Source organism: Branchiostoma floridae, chromosome 4, assembly GCF_000003815.2.
Source record: "Branchiostoma floridae strain S238N-H82 chromosome 4, Bfl_VNyyK, whole genome shotgun sequence".
Lineage (NCBI taxonomy): Eukaryota > Metazoa > Chordata > Leptocardii > Amphioxiformes > Branchiostomatidae > Branchiostoma > Branchiostoma floridae.
Window position 1 is genome coordinate 9,159,461 of NC_049982.1, and position 18,754 is coordinate 9,178,214.

At 40.4% G+C, this 18,754-nt stretch overlaps 3 protein-coding genes across 3 annotated transcripts; all 3 read left to right on the forward strand.

Moving 5' to 3' along the window:
• The first annotated feature begins 839 nt into the window (after positions 1-839).
• On the forward strand, positions 840-7,455 carry LOC118414722 (tetraspanin-8-like). The gene is made up of 7 exons (XM_035818924.1): positions 840-1,030; positions 3,805-4,005; positions 4,869-4,958; positions 5,224-5,328; positions 5,667-5,765; positions 6,152-6,235; positions 6,500-7,455. Exons 1-7 carry the CDS (start codon positions 965-967, stop codon positions 6,605-6,607), a joined length of 753 nt encoding a protein of 250 aa, XP_035674817.1. The 5' UTR covers positions 840-964; the 3' UTR covers positions 6,608-7,455.
• Positions 7,456-8,789: 1,334 nt separating this feature from the next.
• LOC118414531 (tetraspanin-8-like) lies at positions 8,790-15,032 on the forward strand. The gene is made up of 7 exons (XM_035818613.1): positions 8,790-8,940; positions 11,243-11,443; positions 11,713-11,787; positions 11,988-12,092; positions 13,416-13,538; positions 13,805-13,888; positions 14,322-15,032. Exons 1-7 carry the CDS (start codon positions 8,875-8,877, stop codon positions 14,388-14,390), a joined length of 723 nt encoding a protein of 240 aa, XP_035674506.1. The 5' UTR covers positions 8,790-8,874; the 3' UTR covers positions 14,391-15,032.
• Positions 15,033-15,505: 473 nt separating this feature from the next.
• On the forward strand, positions 15,506-18,734 carry LOC118412845 (tetraspanin-2-like). Its single transcript, XM_035815886.1, has 3 exons — positions 15,506-15,749; positions 18,002-18,196; positions 18,505-18,734. The coding sequence occupies exons 1-3, from the start codon at positions 15,684-15,686 to the stop codon at positions 18,703-18,705; spliced, it is 462 nt and encodes a 153-aa protein (XP_035671779.1). The 5' UTR covers positions 15,506-15,683; the 3' UTR covers positions 18,706-18,734.
• The last annotated feature ends 20 nt before the right edge of the window (positions 18,735-18,754 follow it).

Genomic DNA, 18,754 nt, shown 5'->3' on the forward strand with positions numbered 1-18,754 from the left:
CCAGGTAATAAACATTACACGGTGCCTAGCAAATAGAGCATGCCCCGCCAAAAATTCCTGATATATTTATTACTTGTAATGAACAAAAAACCGTTTCAAATTAAACAAAAAGGACCTAAAATGCCACGCAAGAAGTTAGTTTAGTCCAGCCGAAATGTCATGAATTGACGATACGTCATACATTCCATTGTTACATGTCACTTTTACACGCAAAGGGCCAAGTATTTAGGCAAACAGAGGTGACTCAAAGGGCAACACTTGCCAACAGTAGAGGGAGGTCAAAGGTTAGGGCGGCCGTTGGACAAACAGGCACATTTGAAGTGGACCAAGGTCAAAATAATATGGTGCAGGGTTCGGTAGGGATTTGGGAATCTTTCCCGGGTGATTTTTACCACTGAGGCCAAAGACAGATTGGCATCTGAAAAAAGCAGCGGAATTAATCTCATTCACAATTTCATAACTTAGGCTACTTAATAAAAATGTATGGATGTATGTATGCAAATAAAATCAAGAATATAGGCTTGAGCCACACCACACCGATGTTTACGTTTAAATAGTCTCACTCTATCAAATCAAAGATGTGTCCTTATTTATTATATTATTTTCCCATTATATAATATTACCTTTCCATGTTTCAAATACTAGTGATCTAAACGTTCAATGCAGTAAATGTTTTTATCAAAACGGTCTTTAGTATAATCGTAGTGGTCCACATCGATGAGCAGATCACATGGTAATATGCATGATACAGCTATAAACATCAATTTTGTTCGCAAATATCATGTACTTTTGAAACGGTGCCATTTTGAGGAGGCTGTTTACCGACCGACGACCGTTATAAGGCGCAATCGTCTCGCAGCGTGGGGGTTATTGGTTACCTAGTAGGTACGCTGTGAACGACAGAGAAGCTTTGCTAACTTTGCAAGCCTCTAACGTCGAGCGATTCTGCAAAAAAGACACCAAGATGGCGACTGAAGGGATAGGAGGCGTCACTAAGACTGCCTTTCAGGTTTTCCTTTTCCTGCTATGGGTGAGTTCACACTTATTTTCCTCCGATTCCTCAGTACAGAGGTTGTTTACACACGTTGGACAGAGGTACTTTGGACAATGTCCAACCAGCTTCAACGTCATGAAACGGTTATGAGCGGCCGTTTACAAATTCAGTTACTACATATAACGTTATTGCTTTTTGCTACACATGCGTAAAGATATGCGACAATAAATACGAAGGTTGGAATAAACAAACATCAATCCTAACTGAACAGCGATAGAAGATAGTCGTCTCACATGTGTTAAATTTGAGTGAAAATGCAAAGAGAACTCTTTTTCATTCATGAGAACGTCGCGTGGTTGATCTTTTATACTATAACTTCGACAAAAGTAAAGTACAAGTGCAGCACAGCATTCTAAATGCTCGCTTCGCCTGGTCTAAAGGTGGAGATGGTCAGTATTGCATAATGGCAGCCATGATGAGGCAGTTGTTGAACCACCTAACACCGTGTGTTTGCTCACACAACGTTACACGTCAGCTGCAGACGAGCTTAGACAAAACATATCCTATAATGACGAACCTGTAATATACTCTCATGGCATCAAGCATAGATAATTGATGCAAAAATCAAATTGAAAATATCCTTTGCTTCCATGATTCACTAACATGTTTGGTAAAGGTCTACTCGAAAATGTACACATTTTGTAAACTTCTAAATGGCTTTGGAAAATGCTAACGGCTTAGGCCAAAACAGATTATACATTTGGTGAACAAGAAGTGCATTCTACGTTTAGTGTGAACCATGTACAATTGCTATAACTGTCTAATGCCTTTGAGAGATCGAATACTCTATTTGTCTCAAAGACTGCTGCTAAAATGCATGTTGATGCGCTGCAGCTTGAAGCAATGCCACATGAAATAAGCTTAAAACAATACGGAAAGCTGCTTTTAGTTAGAAAAGAGTGGAAACAGCACTTTTCTCACACAGACAATTATCTAAGATCTAAGATGGCGGGCAAATCTTGGTAAATGGCGCCATTTATTTGCGTAAGCAGCACTTCAAGGATACTAAATGACCCAACCTCTTCGTGTATCTGTAATACTATTCCATACGTACGTACGTGCAAACCAAGCTTATTCAGAGACTTTGTCCCCTAGTTTTTTTCACGTTAACTGTAACAGAAAATCAATGAGTTGGTGTTTTCCACGTGTAGGCGATTGGTTCTCTAAGGTACCTTTGGCACCACTCCGTACCAGGTGCATGGTTCAGGGTTAAATATTTACCTGAGTTATTTGCACGACTAGGACCTACTTTTGTGAGTGACCTGGCCCTGTGGCTATGTAGGTGCACTTAGTCTACGTTTTCTCCACATGTGCACAGAAGCGTAAGATTGAGGGCTTGTCTACCAAACGTGCTCACGTAAATGTCATTGAACATTTTAGGGACGTGTTAATGACTGATAACACTCCAGTAAAAAGACGTAACATGAGCACGAAACCTTAAACTTGATTGTACGTATGCGTCCGTGCCACAAAATACATGGCGTTTGAAAACCACCGTCCTGCTGCATTTTGAAAGCACTTATGGTGAAAACATGTCATCACATTTGAAAATCTTGGCATGGCAATGGTATGGTACTCAGTGAGGATGACGCTGATACAATGGGGAGGAAGTAGCAAACGTCAGATGCATAACTCGTGAGGGTATCATTTCACCTTTCAAATGCTGCAATCTTAAAATTCGTCCTACGGGCCAGAAACTAAAAGCAAGCTTTCGATCAATGCAAAAGTATTACATTTTTAAAAGTAACATCGCAAAAAATTGGCACTTCTGATTGAGACATTTTCGTACATACAGACAAATCTGAGGCCATTTGAGTCAAACAGCACGCCTCTTAAAGCCACTATATTTAAGCGTGTTGTTCTGAATAGCCCATGAGGTCACTAAACTTGTGCGCAGACATGTCAGCAAATATTTGAGGGAGCTGTAAAGACAGAAAATTTATTGTTGATCTTCAGTACCTGGTAGACTGCACTCCCAGCTATTTGCTAACTAGCTGTGGGCACGTAATATGTTTCAAATAATTTTTATGTAACGTCGTTGTACTGACGGATAAATGTCATCGACAATGTTGGCTGCGTGCAACAACAAAAATACCTCCCCATAATTGACAGTTGACGTCAGGCAGGAATGATGTCATCGGACATCCAGGCCCCTCCCCCTCTACCTGGCGCCGACGGGGTTCAAGGTCAAATCTCGACCCTGAAGGGGAAAGCCTTAGAAACAAAAGGGTGTCTACGTGCAAAGTTAATCGTAGTAAAAAATGGCAAAGTTGTTAGCAAGCATGTAAGTTGTTGAATAGTCTCTGGTGAGCATGTACACCGTCATCAACATATCACGTTGTGTATAACTATGACTATGAGATTGTTGCGATCAGTTACAGTGATTTTTCTCTTATTCATATCATTACTCTCCGTTGTCAATTTCTTTAATTTGTTTTTAATTTTTTTCATCTGTGAAGTAAGCGTCATAGGAAAAAAAGCACATGATAAAATCTTCTAAGTTCAAACAACACCATGATTACAAATTGCAACAGATCTATAGAAAAAAAACGAGAACTTAGCTGATACATCATCAATGCCAAAAAACTTAATGAAATCACACATGACAGAGACTGGGATAAGCTTGTTTTTGTAACAAAGGAACACTGTGCATGTGCTCTGTCGTTTCGGCATAACTTTAACTTTTATTTCCTGTCTTCAGATCTTGGTCTCTTGTATTGATTGTACACACTCTCCTATGTCTCCTGCAGCTGTCCAGTCTCGGTGTTCTCGGCGTGTGCATCTGGCTCATGGTGGATGACATCGTGTCCACGGGCATGCGCGCTGAGTTCGGGCTGGGCTGGTTCTACACACCGGTCCATCTGCTGATCGCCTCCGCCGTGTTCGGGATGATCGGCGGGGTTCTGGCCATCATCGGGACCATGAAGGGGAACAGGCTGCTGCTGCTCATCGTACGTTCGAATTCATAGAAATATTACTAGCTTGGGTAGCCTGGTACCATCCTATATTGAAAAATGTTTAAACTTTGTTCTAACACTAAAAGAAACTCACCATAAATTTTCGGCCGAACAATCCGACCTTCTTCAGATGAAATGACTTGCTGCACTAATCCGGAAGTCGTCGGATGACGTCAGGTAGCAGCCAATCATAAATGGCGGGAAGGCGAAACTCGCCACCATTACGGTTCCACCTGGTACCATCCTAGTTCGTTTCAATGTTCAATGTTGATCCAAGTAATACATTTATGTCACAGAAATAACCATGGGCTGGGGTAGCCTGGTACTATCATAGTTCGTTTTTATGTTCAATGTTGATGCAAGTAATACATTTATGTCACAGAAATATTACTGGATTAAACTGGGCTGGGGTAGCCTGGTTCCATTCCAATTCGCCTAAATGTTCAATGTTGATACCATACCAGTAATACATTTATGTCTGTATTCATGTATTTGGCATTTTATTCACATCCGTCTATTGAGGAGGAGGCAAAGCGCAAAATGCTTATAGACACCCTCTTCTAAAGAAATTACATTCAGTAAAACACAATTCGTCATAACAAAAAGAAAAAACGGAACAATAGAAACGTTAACAAGTTGGTGTACAATTAATCACAATAATTTCGCTACAAGGCAATAAAGGTGTCAACAATGTCGAAAATATCAATACAGCTCTGACTCAGTGATTAAGTATAAGATTGAGCTGGATCCTCGCGGTAGTAAAGAGCATATTGTTCCGATTTACAATGCTAGAAAGAGATAATAACAGTATATGCCTTTATGACTGATATCACTTTATGCGCTGTATATGTCAACAGTTCTGTTCGGTCCTTTTCCTCATCACCATCTTGAGTCTCACCGCTGGAGGACTGTCTTATCACTACAGAGACGAAGTGAGGCTGATAGAGGTGAGTAGTCTACATGTATTTCTACAATTTAATGTCAGTACTCCATGAAGCTCTGCACTGAGATTAGCTAATTGTCATTGACCTGTATTTCTTGTAAATGATCCTGGTGACAAGAAGTTACCGATACTTTATACGTGTAGTAACAAGCTAGCATCTTCCGCGGTTTAACTTGTAAAGAAGGCGGGATACTTCGCTTGAATGGCTTTGTGTTTCTAAATAGCACATATTGATAGATTTGACGTTTTACCTCTTCTGCAACCTTTAGTTCAGTGATTATGTGGATGACTCCCTGATCGGTGCTCTGGCCGGAGACAAGCTGGACAACAGGCCTGTCGAGCTGCAGGCGGCCGTCAAGAGAGCACAGGAACGGGTGAGTGTTTAAAGCAATCTTCATACAAATCACAAACGCAGGCAACAATTACATAGATATACCTACCTACCTATTAACTAGTTCCATTGACCTTCTGGTCGCTAGGGGACAAGGCAGATATAAAGATGGAGAGTAGATATAACATCAGCCTAATTGAGATATCATTATTCCTCTGTTTACGCCAAAAGTAGTTACTCAAGCAACTGGATATGGTTAAACCATATCCAGTTGCTTGAGTAACTACTTTTTGGCGTATCTTATTGCCTACATCGACGTATTATTTCTCTGTTTGGTTTAGCTTTTTAACGTTCCATCTATCTACGTTTGTGTTTGTACAGTTCCTGTGTTGTGGCCTGACGTTTGCCGACAACTGGATCGACCCGTGCTTAGACGAAACCTGCAGAAACACCAATCTGAACTACTGCACTCCATACCCGGTACGTCTGCTAGTCGCTACTCGCAGACAGGCACACAGACAGACAGACAGATATACGGATAGATATAGACACACAATCAGATCTAGACTCATACACGTACAGACACGCAGAGGGATGTAGAGAGAGATAACAAGAACACATAGGCACACACACACACAAACAAACACCCACCACTCACACACACACACACAAACAAACACCCACCACTCACACACACACACACACACAAACAAACAAACAGACACAATGAAAGGACAGCAAGAACATTTCTAATGTCTATGCGAACATCTTGCGCCTGAAACTCACTCCGTTCTACACCGTTAGCCCTCCATGGACGCCTTCTCCCCTTGTGTTTGAGCTAACAGCATGCCGTTTGTTGCCCTCAGCCTTGTCGCCTGAAGTTGTACGACATCGTGATTCAGTACCTGTTGTATTCGTCTGCGGTCGGCTTCGCCCACGGAGGTCTTCAGGTAAGAAAGAAATTCCAAGTTGATTGTGATTCCCAGAGAAGTCTTCGGTGGTTCACCATGACACGTTGCTTGATATGACACTGGTGATTGTATTTAGACAATTCTTCATCTTGTTGAAACAATAATATTAATACAATATCAGCAATTTGTAATAATCATATATCAGGTCTAATCAACCCCTAACCCCTCATATCACGTCAATAAAAAGACAATAATGTTTCCATCAAATTCTGATCATTCTGATTCCGCATGTTTGTGCTGCAGTTCCTCGGCCTGCTGCTAGTGCTGTACATCGTGAGGAGGCTCGGCGGCAGCAAGAAGAAAGAGAAGCGCAAGGAGGCAGCAGAGATGGAGAAAATGCAAGCATCTTAATCTCCATCATGAACTTCACGATTACACTTACAATTACACACGATTCGTAATTCAATAATGAGGAAACAACTCCATCTGAAAATTTGACTGTTATCTATATGCATCCCTTGGTATAAAAAGATGGCCATTTCTAGAATTTTTTCCTCCTGACATGTTAAGGTTTTCATCAGTATTGAGTTACAATGCTGTATTACATGTTTAAAGAATAGGACTATAGACGTTGTATTTTGGTCTAATACTAGTATTTCGGTCTGGTCATATTGTCTAACCAAGTTTTCTCTATAGTATTTGGGTTGCTTAAGTATTATTAAATGATCATAAGCAGTGATTATATTAATTTTTATCTATGTATATTTTCGAAGAAAAAAATTCAATGAGCCAATAATGATCTGTCAACTTTGATACCATGTTTCGATATGTCTTTTTCTCTGTTTTATAATATGTGCTGTGATTGGTTGATGGCATTGATGACGTCAGCGTCTAAGTAGTTCAAATGTACAATGCATGTACACTGCAGTCGCTGCATTGATGACGTGTTTCTTTCACGTTTTTGAATGAGGGATCTTGTATTGAACAGGATGACTGCTGTTTGAAGTTAAGTGAGATATGTATTCAAATGTGTGTTATTGCCTAGCTTAGATGGTCTTCATGTGATATTGTTGAAATGCAGATAATCATAGTCAGACTCAAACATGATAAAATTGTTATATACAATAGCAAGTGGCCGGTACATAACTCCGACCGGACATTAGTGTATCATATTCCCAGTAGCATTGCTGTCAAATTCACAATAAATAACATCAATAGACTTTTTACTCTCTGGAAAAAAAATAGTCGGTGGTTGTGAATGGGTATTTGTCATTCTTGCTACATATTACTCAGGTAGTATCTATTTGCATCTTATATGTCTATGCAGTTTGAAAGATCGCCTCAAGGCGAGCCTAAAGTAAATCACTTTTATCACACTGGTAAAGCTGTGCTCAACTTGAGACTTAAAAACTAAAAGCGATCCGAGAAGATTGATTGTATGTGCGAAAAGCTCACAGTGACATTTTCCCGGTAGGGAACTCCCACCCCGCCCTTTCTTGCCCACCTGTCCCAATGACACGGACATAATTCAACGTTATGTTTGATAGGGACATTTAGGAAGAACATCTCCTAAAGTTGAACATCAGACAGTCGACGTCTGAGTCAACTTGCAGCTTCCGCCCATATGCGTACCCATTAAGTTAACATGAGGGCGTAACCGCCATATTTTGTGAAGGACAAAGGTACCTTAACCTTGGCAATCATGCCCGTTCAAAGGTTACCTCAGGTCCACGTCAATTTATCTTTATCACACCCCCTCCCTTCGGCATGCACATGTACATTGTACAGTGATGAATTAGACATATGCCCTTTGTATGACCTGGCGGTTCTCTATAGTTATTTTGGTGGAAAATAAATGCTTCTCGTCTCTTATATTCTGATACGCGAAATAGTCAACCGTGAAAATATAGGAACTTGCAATAACAATATAAAGATCAATTTCCTAAAAGCAAACGAGTGCTGGCTGTTTGCAGACATGTGTCAACATCGCAATGTAGAGCAACACGGTGTCCTCAGTTTTACAGCACTTTACCAGGCCGCAGCCTCTATGGCGTTACATTGTTATAACGGCCGTTGGGAACAGTCAAAAGCAAACATGTAGGCGTCAGGAGACGTCAGAAAAGTACAACACCAAGCCACGGTAGTTATAGTAACGCGACAATTGCAACATGGCGCGCGGTCTAGATAAACAACTTGTCTTCTAAATTGCCTAAATCAGACCTCATCTACACAATCACATGATTACATTGTATTCTTATAAAGATGAAAAAATCATCAACATTTGCAGCAGCATCAATGGTCCGTTTACGATACTCACAGACGTTTACTCAAACTGTCAATTTAATGTTTGATGGTTCGCATACAATCACAAAAGGCAACTTTGTTCCCTTCATATGTGATGGAGTTGTGTCGGTTAACATTGTACTGAAAAAAACAATCGCAATTATGGCAATGTCCACGCCCATGTGCAATAAGACCGTGACGTTATCACGTTACCATGACAACGCTAGCCGTGTGACTCACAATCTAGGCGTGGCGGCAGCGTACCTCATAAAGTCCGCCTGCACCTGACGGCAGCCGCCTTCTCCTTCCTCACCAGCCCAGGGCTCGCCGTGCTGACTTCACTCCTGCAAAGTTCTAACTTGGAAAAGAAAGAAAAAAAGGACCACAGATTCAACATGGCGGAAGGCTGCTGTGCTTCGATCATCAAGATTCTTCTCTTCATCTTCAACTTCGTCTTCTGGGTAAGATTTTTTCCTTCCTTTTTTTTTGTAAGAGAATTGACTAACTCAGAAATATTTCAAAATACAAAAGCTTGAGAATATAACTAGCAGTGTAGTCTAGCCTATCTTTAGGATCGATACAGCAATATGAAATTTAAGAAAAGCCATAAAACACAAGCAAACATAACACTGTGGGTTGTATTTTGCGACCGTCATGCATATATATTCAGGTTTCTAAAGCAACATTTAGCAAAGAAATATAATCAAAGACTGTTTGTCTGTCTGTGGTACTTCTGACTGGAAACTGATTTCACCTGACCTCCTTGAATTTTAGCTTCCACATCATTAGATCAAAAACATGCATTATGTTTTTTTCACAACGTCTCGAGAAAAATCGATAGAACCCTCCCCTAATGACTCTATATGTACATTGTTTAGACAGCGGTAGAAACAGGCTGTACAGTTCACAAAGACAGTTGTTTACCACGGCCGTCTAATCTGTCCAGCTGTTTCAATGTTTAGAAAAGAACAATACTTGTAAACTTGTAAAACAAAGAGGCTTTCTCGGAAATCATGACCTAGATGAAGATGCTGAATTCGCAACATTTACAAATTTGTTACATTTTTGTATAGCATATAGTCTTTGAAAAGGTCCGTACAAAATGCCATTGATTACAGTTAACCTTTGGTCATTCATATAGACGCCCAAAATACCAGCCTCACTAGGTGTAACCTTCTGAATATCCGTTATATCTGTGCCTATAGGGTGTGCCCGGTTAAATCCGTTTACAATCGGACAACAAAGGTAAAGGATTTAGATACCATATGTTCTGATCACAAATTCACTGTTATGCTATACAAAGTATGGCAATTTTAGGATAGATCTATATTTTACTTCCCCGACCAGTTTCTACAACAAGGACTCACAGAGCCACTCTACATATATAATATAACCTGGTTCAAGACCATATAATATTTGCATTGACGGTAAAGTATGTGTTTCTGCCTTTTGAATTAGAGACCATAATATTTAAGCCTGTTGATGTCACCAAATATTGAAACATCTTTGTTGCCTTAGCGTCGAACAAAGACCACTTCTGTTTGTGCGAGGAACAGGGAAGGCATTTTTTCATTACAGCGCTGAGGCAAACAATACATTTGTCTTTCAAATATTTCATCCCATAACTTATAAATGTATATGCACTAATAGAGAAACATCATCTGATTAACAGTAGATACTGAAGATCGTAAAGTCGAGAAAATATTTGTCTATTTTATCAAACCAATTAGCATTCTAATGATGCAGTGCCATCAACAAAACTTTTTGAATTTTCACTGACAATATATTTCGACAATATCTGTATTCAGATGGAAAGGAACTACTTTAACTACACAAACAGTGACCCCCGAATGACTTCTCTACGTTAACATGTTTAGTGCAGCCAACGCAAACAATGAGTCACCACTGATAGCTGATCTGCCTGGGTCTTTACATTTGATTATTCATTAAAAGAGAAAAATGTCGTTAGCGTGGGAGGCGCTTGCTTTTGGCGCGCGTTTACTTTTTAGCGAGTAGGTTAGGCCGACAGGTGCTCTCAAAAGTGTAATGTACACTATGTCGGACTGGTTAGCGTTATTTGGTCAGTTAGTCAGTTGGCTTAATTTCTTCCCACAAATTTCGTTTGATAAGGCGGTGTCTACAATCAAGGTGGCATTAACACACTACCCACTAGAACATAAACAGGTCTATTTATCTATCAATAAACTACGTACTACTGAGTCTTATTTGCTTTGTGAACCAGTAGTTGTCTTATTGACATGTTCCTGATAGTACATCAGCTTCGTCAAGTGTCAAGGCGCGAATTTTCTGCGTCTAAATTTGAATAAAAAGGGTGGGGGAGAGATTTTGAATAAGTAAATACGTATGACAAGGTACAAACACACAAAAATATAATAACCGTTTGCAACGTAGAAATATCAGGCTACTATTACCTGATGTAGCTCCTTACAAACTTATCTTCAGAGAAGGCTGGCTGTCATTTCAGAGAATAAATCACATTACGCGGAAATTAAGCAAAATTAGCACAGAAGAGTACGTGCTTCAAGCCATATCTTTATATCGTCATACGTTTTCAAAGACGACAAATCTAGGCTGAGGAACTAAAATCGTACAAAATATCTACGAACAAAGACAGCAATTACAATTCTCATCCTTATTGCTTTCTGTAAAGACCACATCGATTGTCTAAAACATTAAACGTTATTTTGCAGGTAGATGTTTTTTTTATATCTATTGATATGTTTTACCAATATGATCTATTAGATAATCGGCATCGCCATCCTGGCTGTCGGCATATGGCTCCGTGTGGATGACAGGATTTCGAAGGTAGTCGCGGGAGAGATCGACCTGGGGTTCTTCTACACGGCCTGCTATGTGCTGATCGTGGCCGGGGCCTTCACCATGGTGGTCGGCTTCCTGGGCTGCTGGGGCGCCGTCAAGGAGAACAGGCTCTTCCTGCTGTTGGTGGGTACATGTGGCTGGAGAATGACAGTTAACGGACTTAGTCACGAGGAGCCCAAATCCACACTGACAAGCTACGATTAAGCTAACTTTCCTTACCATGCTTATAATCTATTCCTTTTGTGTCAAAACTTTACATGTGAAACGAAGATACATGGTAGAGCTATGATATTCAAAACCATTCTTGAGTGCAAACTGCATCTGCAGGGGTCTATCGTTGCAGTTACCAACAGTTTTTGTACGTACTGAAAGCTCATCTCTTTCCTCTACAGTTCGCCATTTTGATCGGTCTGCTTGTGCTTCTGGAATTCATTGCCGGGATTCTTGCAGTCGTCTACAGGAACGACGTATGTTTGCTTATACCTTTTTCTCGGTATTGAACTTGTAATAGGAAGACAAGTATATCAGGATAATGAGTTGGATAATGGTTTCACCAACGAAATTAGAACTCATCGAGGCATGCAATTATGATTATTTCTAGGCTTATTCTTCTTTTACTGTGGAAATTTTTCCATATCACATATAACCTACTTTTTGTATTCTTTAGTTGAATAAATGGGTCGAAGAGGCTATTGGTGATGCTCTGGATGGTAAGAAGGTGAACGAGATGGACAACGATTTCCAGACATTCGTTCGTGACCTTCAGGGAGAGGTGAGGTATTTTAAATTTACTTTACAGCGTTATAAAGCACAGTGAAATTACACTTTTCTGCAATGTGTCAGCTACTTTTATCACGGGGTAAGAGTAACAAACTACATTCAGTAAAATAACACCGTCAAATGCAAAGTAGGAGACCTAGTGGCAGGCGCAAAGAAGAGGTAAAGTAGAGGGAGACCAGTCTATATATATATATATAAAATATATAGGGGATATATATTAAATATTTAGGGGAGGGAATTCTTTTCCGGAGCTGCGCAGAAAGTGCAGCTTGCCTACCCATTGATTAATCTTTTAAATAATTTTCCCCTGGTAAATTTTGATCATAAAGGTCGAGGTTTCTGCAAGAAGGACTGAAGCATGTATGTTTTTAAAATCTTGCCAAAAATTGTGACCTTTGGCATGCTTTGACCTGTGATTGACCTTCATATTCTATGGGGAGACATGGACTGATCCATTAGGATAGGGGGGTGGAATCCTGACATCATGACAATTATCTGGCTGTAGCTCGTTAAAATGCCCGAGTTGAACTCGGTCTTTTTTTAACTAAAACAAACCTGACAAATCCAGTTTTGCAGTAAAGGGTAAAGATTTGAGGTTTGAAATGTAGGTAAATGTGTTTTTAACTGATTGTTTTGCATGGTTTAATCATGTAGGGAATGAGAAATTCGAGCCCCTCCCCTGAAAGGTTTGATCCACTCACACCGGGAGGAACCCCTACTCTCCAATAAGTGCTGTGGGTCCACTTAAGGTCCTATCCGAGGGACTCATCTCCACCTGAGTGAAGGGAGGAAAGCCGCATAAAGTTCCATTCCTATGGTCACAGATCGGTGACCTCTGGGTCCTGGGCCAAACACCCTGCCGTTACCCCCACACGACCCCAATGTAACTCTGACAGAAACTCTGTTACTGCTCGATGGTTGAGTTGTTTCATCCAAAATCCTTCAGGTTGTGTTAGACGGACTGTTTGTCACAAACACCCAACAACGTGGAGAAACTGTGTAGGGCACGCAATGCTATTGATTCTTCTTCTTCTCAAATTCTATTGATATTAGTATCTAACAGTACGTCATGTATTAGGACAAAGCCTTATGGAAATTGGAGCTGTCATACATTTCCTCTATCTAATCAAATGCTAAGGACATCAGATCATCCAAGACATTTAATGCCGGTGTGTACCGGTATCCTTGAGTCCATCAGATAGACACTAGTACGTATACTATTCACCCATTCCATATCAGGATGTAATCAATTTTAAGTCTCCATGCCGTCAATAAAGAAACTCGGTCTCACTCATTTGATTTCTTTCTTGTACAGTTTACATGCTGCGGTCTGACCCAAACCAGTGACTGGTCAAATCCGTGCACTCAAGGACAGTGTGCAGCCTGCACAGTTGGTAATGACTGTGAAGTGTCTTCGTGCGGCCGGCTGGTACACAAGGTTTGTCTTTAGCTTCACTTCTATGTGTACAGTAGTCCACCCTGTATCTATAGAGAAGCCTTATGATGGAGCTTAAGTACCTAGCCTTAATGGCTTGGTTACTCTGTCACATTGAAGCTCATGCGAAAAGTTTGCCATTGTCAGCATTGATAAAAGACTGCATATGTTGACAATTGTGAACATATCTGAAAGATTCATCAAAATGTCTTCTAAAATGAAGCGCAAAGACTTTAAGCATGTTGATTAAATGCTTTTTATCCCTACAGCCTTGTCTGACAACACTGAACAAGTTCCTTCAGGACAACATCATCATCGTTGGAGGCGTAGGGCTGGCCTTTGCGTTTTTACAGGTAGGTGCATGCGGCCGGTTGAACATAGACATGGGGAAATTCTAATGAAAACAAAATAGAAAATTTCTTGGTAGCAGCAAGCATCGATTGTTCATGATTGTATTGTGAGTTTCAGTCACAATTGAAGAGGCTTCTTTCGTGACAACCTACGTTTAGATTTAAAACAACTGCGCACGTGTACGTATGCATGTCAGTGATTTGTATTGCGATGTGCTGTTTTGACAGCTGGAATTCTCATGAAAGTCTCAATCAAGTTAATTATCAAAAGTACAAATTAGCAAGGGGAGGCAACATGTAGGTGAGCAATCGCCTGTTTCGCCCCCTATTGAAATGGTAAAGTTTAATAGATAAATAAATAAATAAACAAATTATGCATGTAGAATAATATCCAATTGTTTGGATCATTTAACACAAATCCATATCTGCATTTCAGATCGTCGGGATTGTGTTCGCCTGTATCCTGCGGCGGAACCTGGACGATTCCTCGTCCAACGTGGCCTAGAAGCACTCCGAGTCATGCAGCTGTGAAACTACTGTAGAAAACTGATTTCTAAACTTGACCAGTTCGCATTCGTAGCTTACTCTTTAAATCGGCTTTGCCTACACTAGTTGTGACTTTGTTACTCAATATCCTATACATGTATTATGGATTGCTTTATTGCTAGGATCGATGAGAAACCTGCACTTTTTATTTCAGATGTTGCATATTCAAATTGTGAAGGTTTGATAGACAGACGTAAACTTAAAACACCTGATAGATACTTTATTTTTGTGTAATTCTGACAGCATGTAAGTACGTCACTAACTTCTGATAGCATTTAATCCACGTTTGTTTGACTAGTGTTGCAAAAGGAGAATTAATTCCGACTTTCTTATTCTCTTTTTTGACGTGTGTGGAAAGTTTGGTTACTTTTTTGCAGAATTAGCTAACCACCAACCGTTATTCACGTGCCTTAAGTATGCGTAAGTCGCTTTGTAAAGAAACAACGATGGTTTAGTATCTCGGCAGTAGGGTCTGGTTATACAATGAACTTTAGATACCTCTTGTATTTTGATTCAAAACTTTGTAACAATGATCTAAGAGCAATGTTCGTTATATTTGTACATTCCTTTGTTCGGAAATAAAATTTGCAATGACTGGAAACCGTTGTGTGGTTATGAGTGTGACACAGAGAGTGTGACATAAACTAGTGAATGGGGAGTAAAGAAACCCCACAAATGATCTTATACAACATTTAAAAGATTATACATTATACATTTAACATTAATGAGCATTGGTTTCATGCTCCGATTGACTGTTGATAATGTGCTTTGTTCATTTGCTCTTCTCTGATTTCTAAAAATGTATCAGAATGCTGGATTATCCCAGCAGAAATGTCACATTTACAGTAGATTGCATTCGAGTTACGTCAAAAATGACCCCCATGCGATGGTCAATTTAAGGTCGTTAATCGCCTGTATTTTGACACAATAGTATGCAACGGTCCCTTTCTAATGCCGCAAACCCAGCATAGATAGGTCTGTTTAGATAATGACGTCATGACCCTCAGCATAGATTACCCAAGGCGATCCTTTGTGAACCACACCCAGCACTCACACACAACCGGGCTACGTTCTACCTGCGTTGCCCGGCAACAGTCACGTGATCTGTACGTGGGCGTGGGCAGGGATTTGGACTTACACCTTTCACAGCTGTCTTTCTACTAGGACACACCTAAAGGCCGACAGCCTTTTTCGTATTTCCAAAGGACTTTCGGAAAAAATCGAGGTGGTCATAAAAGTCGTCTGATTCAATATGGCGGAAGGTTGTTGTGGGAAGTGCTCGAAGTTCATGCTGTTTGTCTTCAACCTGATATTTTGGGTAAGTTCCACATTTCACACTTGTAGGGATCATAGTACGATGTGTGTGGACACTTCAGAAATAGACAAGAGGAGAATATACAATACCTTGTAAATTCTATTTCAGTTGTAACGTGATTGAAAACATGACTGTTCAGTCATTTGGCTTCATTTGCAGGGGTGAGCACGAGTTGAAGGATTACGTACCAATGAATGTAAACACCATGGCCATCCACTCTCCGTGTGTACATACGGCACTTTACCTACCGCTAGCGTCTTTTGAATAACAACACCGGCGTTACCGGAATATATTCGTATAAATGTCTTTAGAACTGTAAATAGCAGAGTCTATAGCAACCGTTAACCGATCTCGGGAACGCACCGAATGTCCGACTTTAGAACTATTTTCTTTTTTTCGAATTCCATGTACTGAAGAGTAAATATTTTCAGATATGTAGTAGAGTTGTTTAAACACCAATTATCTAAGGCAAATAATTGACATAGCAGAATTCGAAAAAGCCCAGGATGTGACCTGATTCAAGAAAAGGAAAGCCTTTCCCCCTTTTCGACCTGTTTAGCACGGTATGCCGAACGTGAATGGGTAACCCGGTAAGGTAAATAGGCGGTGCGAACGGTCTGATGGCGACCTAAGCTACACATGTTGTATATGAGTCCGCCTGTGTTCCACCTTTGTAAAAGTACCATTGACATTTGTGCGCCATGTGTGAAAGTGCGCTGCACAATGACGTGTAGATTGAAAACAAATTAAGATAAATCATGGACCTACCCCTTCACATATTGGTACATGTTTAACGATTCTGTCCAACACGTTACATGAGTGTTAGGTCTTTCTTGTTTTGGTACTACACCTGTTTCCATTGGCCACCTTACACCCAATGCCGTGGTGCATTGTTAATCAGGATTTATCAGATCATGTTGTCGGTTGAGTGGCGACATCTTGTGCGGTATTATCTCTCTGTTTGTGTAACAGGTGTTGTTGATGGGGTAATAGGTGATCTTCTGATGTTTCACATGAAAGGCCTTTGGTGCAAAAATAATTATTTGGTAGTTATTATTCTAAAAATTCGTGGGCTATCACTACTCGGTATCATCTTATTCAAAACGTTTATCAATTAACTTAGTTTAAGGTGACATCTTTGACAATCTACTAAAACTGACCATTGCAGTAAATTCATTAACATGAGTTCGCGAGGAGGGCGCAACATGAATGGATATCCCTTCCCATGCAAACTAACTTTTATACACATCAAACACCAGAGTTTCAATACTAATCATGGGAGGGGCAACTTGACATTAATTAAACTTGATTAGTGACCTAGATCAAACAGTGACATAGGACACCCCTTAGACAAACATGGGCGGGGATAGGCGGTAGGCGGGTCGTGTACTCATGTCAGTATGAGGGCGATCGAGTTAATGTATGTTTATGTGTTGAATCTGTAGGTTTATAATTGGACATGAGTGTATGGGTACATGTTGTGGATAAAAGCGTTCTCATATTTAAGAGAAGAAAAAAGAGGAATAACGTTTTAAGAGGAAACGGCACGTATATAGGCGAACCCCACCGGTGTAAATATACTGTGCTTGCTGCGACCATCCACCGACGTATTTGTCCATCCCACGCGAACTGGACATGCGTCAAGCCGGAACACTCAGTATGAACAGTTAGACACAAAACATACATGCAAATGACCTACAAGACGCAAAGCTACACTAACAATGACTCGGGTATAGAGAAAAAGAGGACTGAAAGCAAGCGCAGAGCCAAACGATGATAGCTTTATTGACATGGACACGCGAGCTTTCTTCAGTAATCTCGTTCGGTTGACCTCGCCCAAGAGAGGCATTAGTGGACATTGTGTGGCCGTGGGAGAGCGAAGAATCTTTTGAATGGACAAAGGTCATGAGATCACATATAGAAGTCATGACTCAGTCAAGATATAGTCAAAACTTAGTCTAGTATTTGAATAGTATCTTTTTACAACAATGCCATACACTGCCCATTGTCACATGTATGCCTGTATGCCTCCTATACCTCTTCTACCATGTACTTGCAATACGGGCATGAACTGCCAAATAAACTTTCACTCAAAGTTGTATAATGTTTGATTTTGACAACAAAGGTATTTTGAAACGTCAGCTTTGCTTAATTGTACGTTGTTGCCTTCTTCTCGCACTGGCTTAGCTCTATTTTTCCGTCAATCAAAGCAGCTTATAAAGTTCTTGTCCTGATGATGTGTACAACTCTTACAGCTTGCCGGAATCGGTCTGCTGGCGTTTGGCATCTGGTTGCGACTGGACAATGACATCGCTAAGATCGTGTCCCTAGACCTGCCCTGGTTCTACAACGCCACGTACGTGCTGATGGGGGTGGGGGGCTTCACCATGATCATGGGCTTCCTGGGCTGCTGCGGCGCCATGAAGGAGAACAAGTGCATGCTCACAACGGTAGGTGATTGGTCACTTCATTCGTGATGTCACGTTCATATGCTAGCACTACAGGATTGCTATATATATTTTTACTGTTATGGTATAGTAATGATATGGAATGTCCCAGGCTAGTTGAAGTTATTTCCTGGTACCTTGTGAATTTTTGGATCATCTATGATCGATGCTAAGAGTACTATTCAATAAATTAAAACAGACCCGGGGAAATGATTTCAACATATAACGGAGTGTACATGACAAGTTGTAATACACATTGTATGGAATATAATGTTTGAGATTTTGATTATCTTATTCTTTTGTTCTTTCAGTACACCATTTGCCTTGGCCTTGTCTTCATCGCGGAGATCGCAGGCGGTGTTGTAGCCTTCGTCTATAGGAATAATGTGAGTGGCTCTGAACAAAAACAACAACAAATTGTACTTCTTCATACTTTCGACGCTCCTTTCCATTCCTTGTGTCACATTGTATTGTCATCGCCACAAAGTGTTAACGCAGTAATAGGTTACTAGTATGGGGGCTATGTCATGTCTTTCCAAACTATAAAACAGTAAAACTAAA

Bases quoted from the DNA above. Each gene is read 5' to 3' on its own strand.
- LOC118414531 (XM_035818613.1), top strand. From the start codon at position 8,875: ATGGCGGAAGGCTGCTGTGCTTCGATCATCAAGATTCTTCTCTTCATC. The intron at 11,444-11,712 runs GTGGGTACATGT...TTTCCTCTACAG, and splicing joins ACAGGCTCTTCCTGCTGTTG to TTCGCCATTTTGATCGGTCT. The intron at 13,539-13,804 runs GTTTGTCTTTAG...TTATCCCTACAG, and splicing joins GCGGCCGGCTGGTACACAAG to CCTTGTCTGACAACACTGAA.
- LOC118414722 (XM_035818924.1), top strand. From the start codon at position 965: ATGGCGACTGAAGGGATAGGAGGCGTCACTAAGACTGCCTTTCAGGTT. The intron at 4,959-5,223 runs GTGAGTAGTCTA...TGCAACCTTTAG, and splicing joins ACGAAGTGAGGCTGATAGAG to TTCAGTGATTATGTGGATGA. The intron at 5,766-6,151 runs GTACGTCTGCTA...TGTTGCCCTCAG, and splicing joins ACTACTGCACTCCATACCCG to CCTTGTCGCCTGAAGTTGTA.
- LOC118412845 (XM_035815886.1), top strand. From the start codon at position 15,684: ATGGCGGAAGGTTGTTGTGGGAAGTGCTCGAAGTTCATGCTGTTTGTC. The intron at 15,750-18,001 runs GTAAGTTCCACA...CAACTCTTACAG, and splicing joins TCTTCAACCTGATATTTTGG to CTTGCCGGAATCGGTCTGCT. The intron at 18,197-18,504 runs GTAGGTGATTGG...TTGTTCTTTCAG, and splicing joins ACAAGTGCATGCTCACAACG to TACACCATTTGCCTTGGCCT.